This window comes from Caretta caretta, chromosome 1, assembly GCF_965140235.1.
Source record: "Caretta caretta isolate rCarCar2 chromosome 1, rCarCar1.hap1, whole genome shotgun sequence".
NCBI classification, from domain to species: Eukaryota; Metazoa; Chordata; order Testudines; family Cheloniidae; genus Caretta; species Caretta caretta.
In genome coordinates this window covers 334,963,606-334,982,546 of record NC_134206.1, presented here as the reverse complement: position 1 = coordinate 334,982,546, position 18,941 = coordinate 334,963,606, and the positions used below count along the sequence as shown (strand labels likewise).

Here is an 18,941-nt window from a genome sequence, read left to right as displayed (position 1 = left end):
CTACAAAACAAATTACAGTATATGCAGACATGATGCCTGTAAAAATGTCCAAGAACCAGCAAACTAAATTGTAACACCATAAACCCCACAGACCACATAACTACTGCAGACGTGAAACAAGATTTGAGCTTTGCTCTGAAGGTGTCACCGATGTACCTTTGGAATACATGGCGGGAAATGACATTCCAGAGTTGAGGTCCCTCAGTGGGGTAGGCCTGCCTTGCTGTCCTCTTGCTTTATTCTGTAGCCCACTCATTATATGATCCTGTGGGATTGTCAGCAATTCTAACCTTGTCAATCTTAAAACTGTTGTGATGGGTTAAAGTAGCAGACAATCCGTCATACAGGGGCAGATTCTTTTTGCCCCAGTCTGCTCCGTCTGCCCTTCTTAGGCATGTCTTGTGGTAGGGGAGTCACCTGCAGGCACCTATACCTCTTTACCTACAGCCCCTGGCTCGAGGTGGAGAACAGAGACTTTCCAAGGGGACCATAAGCAGCTGGCACCGACTAGAGCAGCCCCCAGACTGCTCTAACCTCTGTTGGAGCCAGAGCTGGGTAAAGAGTCAAGAAACTATAACCAACTTCTTGGCTGCCCTGGCACTCTATAAAATGATGGCATACTATTTAAGCGTTTAAATCTTAATAGTAAGTCCTTGGAGTGTTCTCGCTGGATAAAAGGCCTTGGTTCGTGGAGCCATGGCATTATCCTTTAGCAAGGTCCTTTTAAGGCAGTACTAAGTAGTAGAACAAAGTCTTACTGGGCCATTTCACATTCTTTGGAAACATAATGGTATTACTTGTTCATCTGTCCAGGTTCTTATACTATGCCCACTACTGTGGTATCCAAGTAGCAAGCTAAAAGGCTGAAAAATGTGTGCTATGTACAAATTTGGATGAAAACTTTATAATAACCATTAAGAATTTAGAAAAAAAGGTGGGTCCTGATCAGGAGGATTGTACATAGCAGTTAGATTGGGTATGGGGGAAAATCTCTGTACAAAATTCCAAACTGACCTTTATACTTGGAACTAATTAATCCCTGAACTAATCTGCTAATTTCCACTTCAAATTCCTCCTCAAGATGTATTCCTCCTGTCACACCTATAACATATTGATCAACTAATGTTGGCTAGATTGAGCTGCAGTTAGATTAGCTGATGTTTATATTTTTAAAAAATAATTATTTTAAATGATCTGGAACAATCAAGTTGTGTGCCCTGTGTAACTGCAATCATTTGGTCATTATTTTCATTCCCTTTCCTCCTGTTGTTTGCTACACACTTGTTTAATCTTCTTTCAAATTCAATAGTAAATTCTTTGGTGAAAGAGACCATTTTTCCTTACCTGTTTGTGTAGTGCCTTGGCCATTGGAGCCTGGACTGGGGCTTGTGAGCAACACCCAGTTACAAATAATACAAAGCCGTCTAAATAGATTTGTTCAATTTTATCCTATCGAGTAATAGTAAAGTAATTCTAGCTAGTCTGCACTTAACCTACAGGATTATAGACGCACTTTATTAATTAAAATGATTTTTTTTAATGAGAGAAAGAGTAATCCAAAATACCTAGAGAAACTGAAGGCAAATAAAGTAAATCAAGAAAAAGTGTCTCTAAAAGTGTCAAGCTAAACAAAGCCTTAATACATTAACAAAAATCGGGGGGGGGGAGGTTTGGAAGGCTGCCTTTCCTTCAGCAAAACACAGATTGAATAGCATTCTCATAATCTAAGATGGGAGTCTGGATGCTAGCCATATCGTACAATAGCTTCTACTTTTATTACTGCTTATTGGATGGCAAGAAATCCAATTTACTATCCCATTGGATGGTAAATCCCATTACAGCACAGTGCGGAAAGACAGTTTATACACTGAATAGCAAAATCAAGCAGACTGCATGTTGTGGTAACATTACATTTCTGTTCAAATAGCATCATTGTTAGGGACAGTAGACTTAACTAGGCAAACGGTTTTGTATTACTCAGGTAACACTGAAACTTTTCATTGCTGTTTACTTCTGTTTAAAGCCACTGTAGAGCCAACACAGCCAAAAGAGAGTGAGGTGGATTCTGTTTTTTCTTGGGCTTCAGCAGATATGTTTACTGCATTGACTGAAGCCAGCGAGACTTAAATGTATTGATAAGCCCTTAGCTGAACTGGAGGCTTAACAACTATGCCAACCCATTGTCCTCAGTGAGTGTGCATCTGGTCAGGGTATAGCAAACAATTCTGCTGATACCCAAGAAAAAAGAGAATCCACCTCACTCTATTTTAGCTGTTTGCAATGGTAAGAGGAGTAAAAAGTATGAAAAGATATTTTTATTACTAAAGGCAGTAGATATGACTGAATATTCATAGGGAACAAAGCTGTAAAGGAAGATGGAATTTTTCATAGTCATTTTTCAGAGTAAAACCACAGCTTAACAGCAACTTTAAATAGAAAAAAAAAGTTTCATTCTAAAACGAAGGGCTTATTTAGACATGGTATTGTTCCCGATTAACCCCATGTGAGAACACTCTTATTCTGGAATAAGAATACCTTGTTTGAAATCTATTGCACTTTAAACTCCTCCAACCCTATTTTAATACAAACTTTCAAATGTAGTCAAACCAGTAAGTGTGTTTATTTGGAAGCGGAAACAGGGGGGCTTGGTAGTCAGTACAATTCAAAGATGTGAATTTCTTCAGTATTATTAATCACGTTAAAACAGTAGAAAAACTACCTCCAAAAAAGTACACTGGTTAAAGTCGCTTTTGAGTCATATGACTGTGCAATATTAATGTTATATTGTTAAATGCAATTGACTTGTTACCTGTACTTTCTAAAAAAACAATCTTCAGAATCTGTATGCTACAAACGCAAAAGAAAAGCAAGCATATTTTGATAGCAATGAAAATATTTTACTTTAGTATAGTTGTATCCCAGGCATTTAAAACTAGACTGGATAAAGGATCACTGTATAGACTCTAATAAAAATCCTACACTGGCAGGGAGATGGATTAGTTGACCTGATCAACATTTTCAACTTTAACTTTTCTGACACTGTGATATGTGAATATATGAGCCTAGGAACTGCAGTACCTAAACTCTTGCGTGACTTGAAAAACAGAGAAAATACATTAGTATTGAATGGCTAGATGTGTGCCCTTTTCATGGTGGTATTTGTATATAAGAAAGCTGAATAGGTATAACAGCTGCTTTTACTATGTCCAGCAGGACGGGGTTGAATTCCCAATAAAACAGAAAAGAGCTGTGGAGTCGGAACTTTGAGGCACACTAGCATTGTTTATAATACTGATAACTAGTACACCCAACTCGGTGATAAAACGGTGTAAAGTCTTTAAGGATTCGAAAGGAAGCAAGAGGAATTATCCAGTGAAGACTGCTGAAGGAAGATGATGTCCATTTCCCAAGTCATAATAAATGTGGGTTGACAGACAAACTGAAAATATAGCCCTGGGGAAAAGCTTGTATTCATGGCATGAGGTTAACTGAGGAAAAGACAAGGCTAAAATTCAGGCATATGACTTTATGGTACAGAATGTGATTTTACAGGTTCTGACAGGGAATCAAGATCTGACATAAAAGGATTTATAAACTTTATTGTGATGAGATATACACAAGGTTCTGAAAATGCAGTTTCTGACCTGTATTTCTCCAGTGTTGCCATTTAGCAGTTTTAAATTAAAATCTATCACATTTGATCAAGTTATTTTGGAAGAGAGAACCTTTACAAAACTCATGAGAAAGAGCAAGCATCAATGATATTATGGGAGACTGTTCTCCATTTGCTATATCTGAGTCATACTTTAGCAGGATGTGTTATATTTAGTTACTTGTAAAACCATAATGGTATTAATGGTCAAATGATTATTTTTGCATCGGTTTTATGCCCAAATTTGTTTCTGGCTGTGCTACTTTCACCTGGGATTATAAAAATCAGTGCACAGTTTTTTAGTGTTTCTAATGTTACTCACATAATTTTGGCAACATGAAATAACTAGACTGGACAGAGACTTTATGAAACCAATAGTGAAAATATTTTCAGGAAAACTTGGTTCTATCTTATTTGTGTTCTTCATTCTTTGTAACTAATACATTCCAAAGAGAGAACCAGGACCAGGCTATTTAATCTAGCAGAGAAAGCTATAACATTATCCAATGGCTGGAAGTTGAAGCTATAGAGTCGATGTTTTTCTAAAAGCTATGCACTAGGAATTATTTTTGGGGAAGTTCTCTGGCCTGTGTTATACAGGAGGTCTCACTATATGATCAGAAAGGTCCCTTCTGATCTTGGAATCTAGGAATCTACTTTTTCCGAGTTGTAAATCTAGATAATTGATTAAGGTTTAAAATTGAAATCTAGGATAATTGATTAAGGTTTAAAAATGCCAGCATGAATCCAAGATAAAAAAGAAAATTGTAATATAATTTGGCCATTTATTGAAAGATCAAATTTCTTTCAGAACAAATTATTGGGGGGAGAAAGGAGGGTAGTTAATGTGCTTTGAGTGCTGAGCAGCAGTGGCCTTGGACCGGAAAAAGAATTGATTAAAAAAGAGCTGATGAGCATGGTTCAATGCCCACTGTAGTCTGTAAGAGTCTTTCCATAATTTTGAATGGACTTTGGATCAGGCTCTTTATTATCTTTGATCAGGACTGTACTTGCAAGCAGTTCATCATAAGCCATTTTCCTCATGACTTGGCTGTTCCCAGGGTTTTTAACTGTTCAACCTACCTCAGAGAGATGCTCAGGACCAGATTCTGCTCTCACTTACACCGTTGCTAACCTAGAGTAATCCCACTGAGCTGGTTTCTTGTGTGAGTCAGCAGAATAGTTCTGCATCTCCACATAGAATGAACAAACTTGACAGTCTTTCTCAAGGCTCAGTCCTGCAACGCCGTCCGCACATGGCACAACCCCTGAAGTCAATGACTGCTCAATGAGCATAGGTGTTTCAGAATCATACCCAACATTATGGTGTGAGATGCTGAAGATATAAATTCTGTAAAAACTAGGACTGCACTAAGCTCAGGCATATGCAACAAAAAGTGCCAATGGATTATTAATAGAGCTTTAGAATTTGCCGATTCACTGAAATCAAAATGTTTTGCAGAGATGGTTAGATTTTGACAGAGTTCCTCCAGAAACCACATAAGGGTCTGATAGTTTCCTGCCAGCTATCCTGCCTGTCTCTAGGGCAGCCTGCCAGGCAGAGTATCCCAGAGTCAAGGACCTTAGGCCTTCCAGGGTCCATGCTCCAGATGAGCTGGCAGGAAACCAGGTAGATTTCAAAACCAAATTGGAATGAAAGCAAATTTCAGCAAATGGAATTATCTCCACAGAGCAATAATCATTAAGAACTTTTATACTACATCAGCAACATATTGGATTATACTCCATATATAAATACAACTCATATGTTAATATTATGGGATATTAGCAACAACAGCTTGCTACCTTGAGGTGGAATACAGTAAAACTCATTCATAAGGAGTCTGAGCATAAAATAAATTTAGTACACATCAAGCATAATGTGAGGCCAAATTCTCAGCTGGTATAAATCACATAGGTCTATTGACTTCAGTGGAACAACACTGATTTACACAAGCAGAGGATATAGCTCATTTAGGACCTCCAGCCCCAAATGTTCCAAACTCATGAGTCTGGCAGTGTAGTCAGTGGTGGTCAGTCCTCCCCCTCTGGGTCAGAGTGAGGCCACCCTGCCTCACTCCATCATTGGAATCTCGGCCTAGTTTTGGGGACCTAGCAGTCTGGCATTAGTGTCCCGATGGGCCTAATGAGGTTGAGTTCCCAGATAGGCACCTAGCTTTGGCCGATTATGCAGGAGCAGGTTCTCTCTGGAGCCAGCACACCTCACCCCGAGGCTGGGCTGGACAGTCAATAGGCTGTAGCCCTAGAGCTCTTTAAGCTGGGACTGGGCAAATGCCATAGCCAACTGGCCCTAGTCTCTTGCTGCAGAGGCAGGGCACACCCAGTAATCACTCAGCTCTGGGCTCTTGCAGCAGAGCCAGAGGAAACCATCAGTTTACTTGCTCTGGACTCTTGCAGCAGAGTTGCGGAAAAACCCAGTAGCCAGTTAGCCCTGGTCTCTTGATTAAGAGACAGGGCAAGCCCAGGAGTCAATGAGCTCTGTGCTCTTGTTGGAGAGCCAGAGCAAACCCAGGAGTCAATTAGCCTGGTCTCATGGTTCAGAGACAGGGCAAGCCCACGGATCAGACTTCCTAGCTTCGGTAGACAACCAACAAACCCAGGCCCTGGTGGTGGCAGGAGAGGTCTGGACCAACCCTATTCCACCGGACCCTGACCCAGAGCCCTAACAGTGTCGGAGTGGTCTGCCACTGGGTCAGCAGGGATCCCAACCACAACACAGTGGCTGTGCCTGAGGCAAAGCTGCAGCCAGACTAAGGTTGGCTGCCCCTGGGCCACTTCCTCCCCTCCCATCGAGGTATACCTGGATTAGCGGGGCGTCCTCCGCCTCTTCTGGGTAGGTGTCCCATGGCAGGGCATCATTGAGCTCAGCAGCCAGGAATGTCTGTCTCCCCTGGTGTCTCACCCTCAGCTGAGCAGAGGCCCCGCCCTTTATATTTCCTGTTCTGGTGTCGTACTTCCGGTGGGAGGGGTAAGGGAGTCCTGTCTCTATCCACGTGGGCAGGGAGGGCGGGTTGTCCCCCTTTAGCTCAGAGGGAGGCCACCCTGCCTCACTACAGGCCCTAAAAATCATTAGATTGGCTTCTGAATCATGAGACCAATTACAAAAATACATTTTGGTTCCTTTTATTTGTATTCTGGTTTTGAGCCCCCTTATGCTACACTGGGGTCACATTATCATGCTTTTCTCCCCAACCATGCAAGCTAAAAATGTACCTTAAAAATAAAAATACATCTGAGAGTCTCACATATTCACATGACTGTAGAATCTGAGTCTTTAAGAAAAACACGAATTATTGCAAATCTCAGGATTAAAATCTTGAAAGATGGCATTAGAGTCTAAGGTTTGTTCCGCTAACCTGATAGTTAGATCATTTGCCAGGATCATCTCGGTATATCTCATGTAAACAATCCCCTGCTGTATGGGGGCCTCGGGCATTGGTGCACCGCAGTGCCTCCTATTCTCTGCCTATGACATACAATAGTTTAGTTTTCTGAGGGCTCTAGTACTTTAGTCTAATTTCAGTTGTTGGGTTTGTGATGGGTGCTGGGTGGCACTGATAGCCTGTGATGTACAGGAGGTCAGACTGAATGATCTTGTGGTCCCTTCTTACCTTAAACTCTATAACTTTATGACTCTAGGTAGCCCGCATTACTTTGGAGATGGTTTTTCTTATTGTGTAAGACCATGGCTGTTGATGGGCTTGGGTTAGCATTTAAAATGGAGGAGGCTGAAGTGGTGGGGGCCATTGACCCAAGTTCATTCAGGCAAAATAACCTATTTGTACAGCTTGTTGCCTGAGGGGTTAGTGGAGAGCATTCACTGGTTGTTTTTTATTTAAGGAGAAAGTGTTGGAGTCTGCATTGGCACTGGGCCAAATTTTTTTTTATAGTGAGGGCAGGTCTACACTTAAAATGTTGCTGAAGCGCTTTAGTGAAGATGCTCCTATGCTAACGGGAGAGCATAATTAATCCACCTCTCCGAAAGGCAATAGCTGTGTTGATGGGAGAAGCTCTCCCGCTGACATATTGCTGTCTACAGAGGGGGTTAGGTTGGTATGACGACGATACACACCCCAGAGCAAAGTAGCTATACCGATATAAGTCTGTAGTGGAGACCCGACCATAAACTCTCACATGCACGTGTACACACATTCTCTCATTTTGAGCTAAGGGCCTGATCCTGTGTCCACTGAAGTCAATGGGAGCCTTTCTTTTACTTTCAGTGGGAGTTGGATCAGGCTTTTATGTGAGTGTCCTTTTTAGCTCCTTATAGAAATCAATATAAGAAGCTACAGATGACTCAGTAAAGTGTTAGATATTTCAGTCTTTATTGGGGAAAAATTACCAATTATTTCAAATGCTTTATGTGCTTCTGTGTCAGTGACAATTACTAATACTCATGTGTATGGGGCATTGTAATGAAAAGTAAAATAATAGGTAGGTAAATGCAATTTTTAGACAAAATATGTGAACCCTGCTGAAGTGCAGATATATTATTCCCTCATGTTGAGTGCTAGGAACATAATGATCTATTTGCTGACAAAGAAGGCTACTTCTATTTTAAATATTAAACAATCACTTCTTCATACCTTGTAATTGTGCTTGCAGTTTAGCTTTTATAAGAGCGTGTGATTCACACGTAACACTCTTTTCATATGCAATTCTAATAAATAATTTACAATTCTTATTATTTCACATATTTTCTAACTCTGTTTTGGCCTAGAGCCAGCAAGATATTGGTGGAATGCTTAACAGAATTCCAGTTATTATTCTGGGCCTTGTAAGACTTCATAAACGGCCTGTAAGAACAGAAACAAAATGACATGGCAATTGCTAATTTTAATCTGTTTGATGTTCAGTTGTGACCATTCTTGAGTATGATAGAGCAAAATATAAACTGTACTGTGGGACGAGAAGAAGAATACAAGGCTGAGCACCTCATGTGAGGTGCTTGGTAGCTGAGACCCAGATTTACAAAGGGATTTAGGTGCCAAAACATGCAGATAGGCACTTAGTGGTATTTACAAAAGTACCAGAGTGAAATAGACACCTATGTCTCATTGGCTGTCAGTGACAGTTAGACGCCTAGCCATTAGGCACCAATCTAGATCTTTGGGTGCCTCAATACCTTTGTAAATCTGACCCTGGACACCTTTCAGAATTGAATGCACCTTTTTCTTTTTTCTTCACAGGTCAGTAACATAATCCCTTCCAGCTCTACCTCTGTGACTGTATGATTAGCTTTTAAAGACCCCCCTTTCTTTTTTTTTACAAGAATCCTTCCATTCTAAAATTATCTGAAGCATATCTTTGATGTAGAAATTTAAGGGGTCTCTGTTCTTCAGCCACTGATAGTTTTCTTCAGCCACAGTTTTCTAATATATTATTACTATCACTGTTATTTCTCTGTTTATTATATTATATGTTTCCAAAAAACACTGTCTGAGTGATAGGTGTTTGAACAGACATGAAGCCGCTGGGTTGGCACTATGAAGAAAATAGGAGCTCCAGTCCAAATGTGGTAAAAGAAATTGAATCTATTAGGCCTTCCCCCGTCTTGCTGAAAAGAACAAAAAGAAACACACAACAAAGGTTTCTGTAATTTACAGCGTCAGGATCTTGGTCCAATAATGGGGCTCATTAGCTGGCTCTGAATTAAAGCTTCAAGGCTAACCCCTTCTCCAGAGGTTTCTGGGGGTTTTTTTATACTGTTTACTATGTCTCAGGTTCCCATTTCAAACCTGCTGCAACTATAGCCAAGTGCTGCTGAAAGCAGTCTGACTCTTCTGTAACCAGGCAACCATCAACATGAGTTTATACACGGGTGCCCATTTGCCATTTGTCCTTTTCCTAGTTTTCTGAGAAAGGTAGGTAGAAAGAGAGACAGAATGCAGCAACGATTTACCAAAGGAAGAAGAAAACAAAAGAAGGATGACCTATCTTTCATTCATATCCCATTGTCTCACACACACACACTTTTACCACCCAAAACTAGAAAATCCAGAATAGAGAAAAAGAACTAATCTCTATGGGAAAAACAGATAAACAAAAGTCCAAAGCAGTCCATTAAACAGACAGACCATCCTATTACAATGATGAACAACCACAGAGGAAGGCATTGTCTCAATTTGTATAAGAGGCTTTGATAGGTTTTAGATGTTGGGCATATATGGGCAAGCTTTCTAGAAAAGGACAGCAATATTTTGGATGAAAGATAAAATTTGCAAGTGTATTTATACCCTCCTGTTACTTTGGATACATTAAATTGTTGCATTCTGTGTGGTTTAGATGAATGGTGTGAGTCTTCCAGCAAGGGAACCAGGAAAATAATTGTGTATGATGTGCATAGGATTTGGATTACACGTACTGTAGTGACAACAGTAACAGCCAAAAGCACAATATGATTTTACTTTCAAAAATATTTATTTTATTTAATGTTGTTTGTTATGTTATAGGTACAAGAATGGCTGTGCTTAAACTGCCAGAGACAAAGAGCAATATTGGGACAACTTGGGGATATGGACAAAATGCCACCTCCAATGGCTGCCCCTTCACAGTTGGCATCCAAACCATCTGTTGTCCCTCAGAGCCAGCCTACGCCAACCAAGTCAGATCACCCTCAGAAAACTGCAGCACTGCCTACCCAAATAGTTGAAAAATCAAAAGAAGAACCAGGAATTCAGAAAAAAGTTCCAAAGCTTCCGCTGGGGAAATTGGCAAAGACGCTTTCATCTGATAAAATCCAGCAGGGGATTCAGAAGGAAGATCCAAAACTTCAACAGGGGAAATTGGCAAAGACGCTTTCAGCTGATAAAATCCAGCAGGGGATTCAGAAGGAAGATCCAAAACTTCAACAGGGGAAATTGGCAAAGACGCTTTCAGCTGATAAAATCCAGCAGGGGATTCAGAAGGAAGATCCAAAATTCCAGCTGGGGAAACTGGTTAAGATACCATCAGCTGATAAAATCCAGCAAGCAATTCAGAAGGAAGCTCCAAAACTTCAGCAGGGGAAACTGGCAAGGAAACCCTCAGTTGATAAAATTCACCAGGGAATACAGAAGGAGGATCCAAAACAACAACAGGGGAAACTGGCAAAGACATCGTCAGTGGATAAAATTCCTCTGGAGATAAGTTCAGATGCAAAGCAACTTATAAGCAAATTGGAAGAAGACAAAAAAGGTGTACTCCCAGAAGAGAAACCATCCCTCCCAGAGGACAAAAAAGAAGACGTCAGAGTTGAGACTAAAGGACAAGATATCAAACTGAAGTTAGAAACCAAAGTACCTCCTGAGGAATTGCAGGTTAAAAAACAAGAAGAGATTAAGAAGGAAGATTTGATCACTGGGATTCCACAAATGGCATCCAAACATGAAAAAATTCAGAAAGAAGAAACCCTAGCTCAAGTGGCACCTTTGCCAAGACCTGATCGTGTGGAAACAGTGAAAGAAAAAACGGTAAGATTTTTTTTCTTTTCCATTTGCTACAGAAGGCAATAAAGGACCTGCTACTGCAAACCCTTACTTATGTGAGTGGTCCTTATTCTCAAAGCCATTGCAATGACATGGGATGACTCTCACTGGTAAGGGTGAAGACTCCTGTCAGTAAGGATTTGCGCAACAGGTGCATAGTGCCCTTGTGTGTGGTTTTTCATTTGAGTTTGCATAATTTTCAATCTCTACAGTTCAGAACAGACACTAAACCAAAATTGCTTTTTTGAAGTCAGATTCAAACCTTTGTCTTTTTTTAATGGCGGTTATAGATTCCTTTAGGCTTTTGTTCAGTTTTAATCATTGAAGCTGATACACACTTTTCATAGATCTCAATCCCTGGAGGAACCAAGCTGCAACAATGTTTCACTCTGTTTTCACTCATCTTTCTTGATTATTTTTTGCTATAGAGATTTTGATTTGGAGGAAGTGACCAGTATAAATTATAAAATAGCTATATTTCTTAGTCCAGAAATGGTGGGCAAACGTGCTGATTTCATGGGCCTTCATCCTACTTTGGGATCTGCTAATACAGATTTTATGTCCATGCAGGATTGCATTGGCCCACCAAAGGCAAATGGGATTTGCATGATACAGGAGTCTGCAATACTAGATCCCAGTACAGGATTATTGCTATGTTTTGTAGTAAATTTACATACATAATATATAACTCAGCCACATTGTATAACTTATTTCCTTCTCTTGTGGAAAATTGCATGTCTTCAAGTACAAGTTATATATGGACTTTCCATTCACATAAATCAATGAGTGTTAGCATTTATGAACTGATATACCTGGCTGCACTGTACAGATACATTTGCTGTATGTACAGTAATTGTTAAGCCATTCATCAACTAAATGTGGCTAAAGAAATGATTTATACATATTTTGTGGGAGATGAAAAATTGTGCTCTTTTTAATTAACCTTGAACTAGTGAATGATCATTCATTGCAAAGGTATTGGGGTGGGTGAAAGGAAATTCTTTCATGTCTTCCAAGTATGCTATAAAGCTTCCAAATAGAGCTGGTCTATTTTTCAACAACAAAACCTACCAAAATATTTTGGCTGAAAACTGAGAGAGCTTGATTTGGAAATGTAGTTGTAGTGGGAGTTGCAATTTGGGTGCCTCATACTCCCATTCTCTTCTGTCAGACAGACTCCCTGGCTGGACTACAGCTAACATGATACACCATGGTCTCCCCTTGTGGTGAGGAGATGTAATTGAACCATTGGAGTCCTAGCCATGATGCATCATGGGAGATGAGAAGATGCATTTTAAAAATGGGAGCCCAGTCAGTCTACAGAGAAGGTTGGGGCTGTAAGGAAATGGGACTACAACTCTCATGAGGCACAGTGGCAGCATATCCAAAACAACAAATTTTAATTTTTGGCTGAAAGATTTCATTTTGGGGGCATTTGATTTTTCAACAAAAATCTGAATTTTCCATGGACAAGAGATGCTTTTTCACAAAATATTTTGTTTTATAAAAAATCTAATTTTCTGTCAAACAACATTTTTGATGGATAATTTTCAACCAGCCTGATTCTTCAATTTCTATAATTTCATTTTGTATTTTGTATGCAAACGCTAAAAAATGTTACCTAGTGTTTAGGGCATAGGTCTGAGATTCCAGGGTTTCTAGTTCTCACACTCATACTGTAATCATGGTGTTTCACCTGATTTCTATATAGTAAACTTGCTCACTTTATTCTTGTGATAATACCACTGAATACTTATTACAATCAAGGAGACTACTGGAATGAATATGATGAATGGGATTTAGCCTTCTGTACCTCACTTTACTGATCTATAAAATGAATATGATGATAAATATGTACTCCACATTACCAGAGTGAAGCTTTGGCCTTTACTTAGGTAATATTTATAAAGCATTTGGAGTTGCACACATGATAGGAGCTACTTATATATATATAATATTTATTATTATAATTTTATTTATTAAAACCAGAACTCTTTGAAACAGCACACATTTTTATAAAGAATACCAATTTTTAAAAGCAAGGATTACATTATTTGTTTCCTTTCCTTCTTTCTTTTGTCACCGGCGAAATCCTTCTTAGTTTCTACCAATGAGGAAATAAATTGTACATCTGTTATTTTGTTTCCTAAAAGCAATTATGATAATTTATTGTTATTTATTGAACACCATTAATATTTTCTCTGAAGTACAACAAACGGCAGGAGATACAATCTTGCCCCAGGGCTCTTGTAATCTAAGTAAAACAGAATATAACAATTTGAGTAGATTGCACATTTACACCTCTTGATTTGGTGCAGGTCAATCTCCAGGCAGTGCAGAATATTTTTTAAAATGAATTTTGGAGAGGAATAGTGTAAAGGATTTCTGTAAGAAGTATTTTTAAAGTAGGGATTTGAGTGAAAAGATAATAAATGTTAGCACTTACAGTTGCTATATGCAGTTTGCTATCTCTATGCAAACATTAATTAATTCTCACAGTATCCCATGAGATAGATCAATATTAGTATTCCCATTTAACAGAGAGTGAAACTAAAACACACATTGCAGCCGAGGTGCGTGGTTTCAGCACGTGATCAGAGTTAGCTTTAATCAAGCTAGCATGAGTACCATTAGTGAAGTCACAACAGCAGGCTTCAGCACAGTCTGTACAAGCCCAGCTGGAACCCTGGGTACTTACACGGGTGGCTAGCCCATGCTGACACCTGTGTGCCACAGCTTCACAGCGGTTGGTACTTGCACGAGCTAGATTAAAGCTATATTGGGTGTGTTTACACGTGCTGTCATCACACCTCCAACTGCAACATATACATACCCATACAGAGGTCCTCATCCACAGCCCAGTAACATCAATGGCAATGCTTCCCTGGGCTTTGGATCAGATTCTGAAGGACTTGCCCAAAGCCACTGAGTCAGTAATAAGAACTGGAGTACTTGTGGCACCTTAGAGACTAACAAATTTATTTGAGCATAAGCTTTCGTGAGTTAGTCTCTAAAGTGCCACAAGTACTCCTTTTCTTTTAACAAATATACAGGTGCCAAAATGTGTATGTTCTTCTCATTGGTTAAAATCTTACACAACCACTGGTCTTGCTAGTAATTCATTGTTTCTTAATTAGACCTGATTCAGAAAAAGTTTGACCAGAACATTTTCCATTGGAGAATTCAGTTCTATTGACATTTAAACAATTTAAAAATTGCATAAATTTTGCCAGAATTTCATTTAATTGAATAAAAGTTCCAACAATATTGAAACATCCTGTTTTGAAGTTATAACGAAATGTCACAATTTTTTCCTTTCAAAATGTCTTTTTGTTATGATTTATTTTTTATTTGTACAATATTATATTTTATTTTAAAAAAAAAAGGTTTTTACCAATCCAAAACTACTACTTCTAAAAAAATTATTTCTCAGAGAATATCAAAATTTTCGGGTTTAATTCCTAATCAGAACGAAAATAGATTTTTAAATCTCCAACTCTTTAACAAAATAGAGTTTCCATTCTCTCCACAGGTCTGTTCTTAATCCTTGTAAGAATGACTCAGTCTTAGAAAATTTATATAGCATACCTTTTTAAAAAATTCATTTTCTTTTGAACAATACTCTAATTCAATCTAAATAATTTGACATCTGTAAGCAATTTAGCCACAAAACATTTAAATATTACCCTCTCTACTTAGTAATATCATTCCTATCATACCAGGGAATATTATAAAGAGTTACCTTGAACAACATTGTCAGAATCTGAGTGATGGATAAATATGTAAGAATAAGGGGGATTTTGAAAATGAAAAACTCGCAGGAAATAGTTAATAATACCTAGCTCTTATACAGTGCTTGTCAAAGGACGGCAGTATCACCATCCCCCTTTAACAGATTGGGTAACAGACACACCACTTCTAGTTAACACACAGGTAAAGTGACTTCCTCAAGACTGTCCAGCAGGTGAGTGGCAGAACCAAGGAGAGAACCCAAGTCTCCTGAGTCTCAGTTAACTGCTCCAGCTGTTCGGCCATACCTGCCTCTAAGGCTGTAGTGGTTTAGAGTTGTAAACAGAGGGTTTCGTTGCTGTAATATAGGTACCTCCTACACATCTTTAATTTTCATAAGAATGAAAATGAAAACTGAAAATGTAGCCTCCAATTCCATGGAAAAATAATCTTGTCCTATGCCAATAGAAAGACGTTACCATTGAGTTATGGTTTAAATTGGCAATTTAAGCAGGGTTTAAATTGGCAAGCTTACGGAAAGAAGGCCCTGTAGGTTTGTACACCATTCCGGAAGGCCTGCTGAGCTTGATTGTATGAACCTGAGTCCCTCCTAGTTGTGACAGTGAAGCAGTTATATGTTTGCCATCAACTTCAGGCACCTAATGTTGTTCTCTGACAGTGGTAACAGTAATTTCACCATCGCACCTACATAGCCCTCGCGCGCACGGTATTTTCCTTCAAATATCATCATTCATCTAAAACAGTTGTTCTACAATTATAATTTCCTTGAATGTAAGAAGTGATATGAGGCATGCAATGATACATCACAGGTGAATTAGATGTATGTTGCCTCAAAACTCTATGATGTGTCTTATTATATTTGCATGATGTGTATCACCAGACACGCAACTATACACATGGGCGTAAGGCATAAAATAAATTCTTGTAAATTGTGCTCCTCCCATCGTAGATTTTTAAAAATCTCATTACATATAGTCTTATCACTAATAGAAGCACCTTAATATTTTAGCGCAAATTCTGCTCCCTGGCTGTGCAATGTGGAACTCCTCTGCACAATGCAGGACCCTATTACAGACTGCACAATTCCATGAGCAGAGCTCCCACTGGTAGCAAGGGGAGCTCTGTGCAGAGAATGCAGTAAGAACGCTTATTGCGGATTAGAGACTAAATGTTTATAAGCTGTCATCTCATTTGTTATACAGTGATTATAAGAGAGGCTGTTTCTAGGCAAGGGACCAAAGGGCACAGCAGAGCTTGGACTGGCAGTGTTCAACCCTGGAATGACAGGCAGTAAAAATACCTCTAGCTCTCTTAGCTTGTTCTGTCAGGGGATAGCTGCTGCTGTCAGGGCTATCTATGGAGTCCAGAATTACAGTTTGGACTCCATAGATAGCCCTGACAGCAGCAGCTACAAGGGGATGGGCTTGAATCAATCCATCTCCTGGCTGCGCTGACCACTCATCCTTTCTGGTCTATGTCTACTGGCTCCAGATCACAGCAAAACAGAGGCGACTGTCCCTTCTGGGAGGACTTTCCACAGCCAGGAACCTACAGCCCAGGTTCCACTGGCTTTCACCAATGAGACCCAGTGAGGCAGTCAAGCCCTAGGAGTCTGTTTGATCATGATCAATGTGTTAATTTAATATCTCATAAAATTTATCCATGTAAGCCTCTATCTTATAAAAGCTAAAATAAATAAATCATTACAGGTAGATTTTGAATGAGGAGGTATAAAGTGTCAGGGGTATGTCTACACTTTGAGCTGGGGGTGTCAAGGAGGTATAGTCATGCTAGTTCTCATCTCATTAGAGAGCTAAAAACAGAATCTAGCTGCAGTAGTGCGAGTGGCAGGAGGCATAGCTGCCCCGAGTACAAGCCCATGGGAGACCCTAAGCACGTACTGAGGGTGGCTGGCCCATCCTGCAGCTCATACTGCTGCAGCTACGCTCTATTTTTAGCATGGATGCTCAATCAGCGCCCTGATGAGTGTGTTTCCTTGAGGTGGGACTCACACCCCGTTCTCCAAGTGCAGATATACCTTAGGTGTGAGAACCTCATGGAAAAGTTCAGGTGGCTAAAATAGGACATAGACATGCTCTGAAAAATTTCCCATAAATGCTTGCTTTGTTGGAAAAAGGAAAGAAAACAGGCAAACCTGTTTTTTTTTTTTAAGTTATACTTTAGTGTGGACCTTATACGAAGATTAGATGTGATGCTGTCATTAAGGGCCTGTTGATTTCCAGGGTAGTTTTCCCTGAGTAAGGAGAGATAAATGGTGTCCTGGGTCATACTGATTTCCCAATTGTTACTGAACAAAAAATGTTTGGAGTCCAATAGATAAATTCTCAATAGCATTTTAGTGTCAGGGTTATCACCAGAATTGTCAAAAGAAGTGGAATGCATCCGATGAAGTGAGCTGTAGCTCACAAAAGCTTATGCTCAAATAAATTTGTTAGTCTCTGAGGTGCCACAAGTACTCCTTTCCTTTTTGCGGATACAGACTAACATGGCTGCTACTCTGAAACCAAAAGAAGTGAGTACTTCTTGTGGCACATACCTTAGAAAATACAATGGCATCGGTCCTGATATCAGATATTTGGGCACACGCTATTGGTAAAAAGAGGTTAATTTAAAGGTTAATACCTAACTTTGCAAAGTGTACAATAAAGCATTCCAATGTAGCTGAGACTGATACCAATGTATTAATATAACATTAATTAATATGCAGGATGAATAGTGTAGTTGTTTTAGCACAGAGTATCTATACACACACAACACATCGAGCACAGTGATAACGTGCCTTGAATATAAATCATAATAATTTTTAAAATCTCACCCTGATTAATCATCAAAACTGTAATAATTGGCAATAAGAATTATTTTTCTACAAGCGGTTTTTTAATGGAATTGCAAATAAACTCTGTATAATTAAAAAGATCTGAAGGTAAATGTAAGTGTAATAGTAAAAGTAACCATTTACCCCATTTCAATAACAGATTTGCTTCACAATAAGTTTCAATTAAAAACAACTTTTTTCTGAAAAAATAAGTAGACAAAAAAAACCTTCAAATCAGTCATTTGCTGTAGTCCAGGGATGGCCAATATTGGTCAGCACAGGCGACGAATATTGCTTAGTTATTTACTGAAGGCATAAACCTGCGTAATGAACTTGTCTTGGCATGGTGGGCAGGAGGCTTTTGGACAGTGGCTTTCAAGATGCCAGTGGAGGCAGGGACACTTGTCAGTGAAAAGTGGGATATGTTGTCAGCTAGGAGGCAGGATGGGTGCCTGTCATTTAGGGGAGGATGACATATTTTATTAGCTGGATGGAGAGGTGGCTTGGGGGCCCTTGTCACTAAGAGGTGTAGGAATGTTTGGGGAGAGAGTTTGGGGGATAAGTCTCATTCAGAAACAGGGGGATCCTTGGGGTGAAGATATTGCCACAAGGGATAGATGGGTGGTTTTGTCACCTTGAAAGGGAGCTAGAAGCACTTGGTCATGTATGGAAAGTTCTGGAAGTTAGGATGGTAGTCAGGGACTTTTAACTAGTGATAAGGAAAGCTATTACAACTGGGAAGATTGGGTTGTTTTTGGTTTTGAGTTAGGTGTGTCTGCCCCGTAGGCTTTTTTCTCTTCTCTTCAGATCACTGGCTGGCCTTCCTGTTTTTGTCCTTATGACTCCATTTTTCTAGCAGCAGCACCTACCTACATTACAAAGGAACCTAGAGCACATCAGCTTCTGTACTGGGAAAATTCCTTCCAGTTGAATTTTTGTGCACTCTGCCAGGCAGTAGATTCTGTGGTGTTCCAGATCCCATTCACTCTCGTCAATATCTCATTCATTCTGCTTCATGCTAGAGAGTTCAGCACTGTGAGGCAGAAACCAAAGGCCCATCGTCCTGGCAGGTGAGGTTATTCTTGGGAATGGGAGATTACATCGGGAAAGAAGGCGGTAGATGCCAGAAATGCTGCAGGCTGAGATATAGGAATCCCTGTTCTACTATATCTACAACTACTTAGTCAGCTTTGTATCCTAGGTGATAAAAAAA

The 18,941-nt window shown here is 39.5% G+C and overlaps 1 protein-coding gene across 5 annotated transcripts in view; it reads left to right on the top strand.

Annotated features, from left to right (window-relative positions):
* The window catches only part of PCLO (piccolo presynaptic cytomatrix protein), a 537,772-nt gene that overhangs the window by 235,045 nt on the left and 283,786 nt on the right, over positions 1 to 18,941 (top strand). For all 5 annotated transcript variants that reach the window (XM_048836504.2, XM_048836503.2, XM_048836502.2 and 2 more), the window contains exon 4: positions 10,129 to 11,127. In XM_048836504.2, the coding sequence (XP_048692461.2) occupies positions 10,129 to 11,127 (999 nt within the window). The remainder of the gene's footprint in view (positions 1 to 10,128; positions 11,128 to 18,941) is intronic.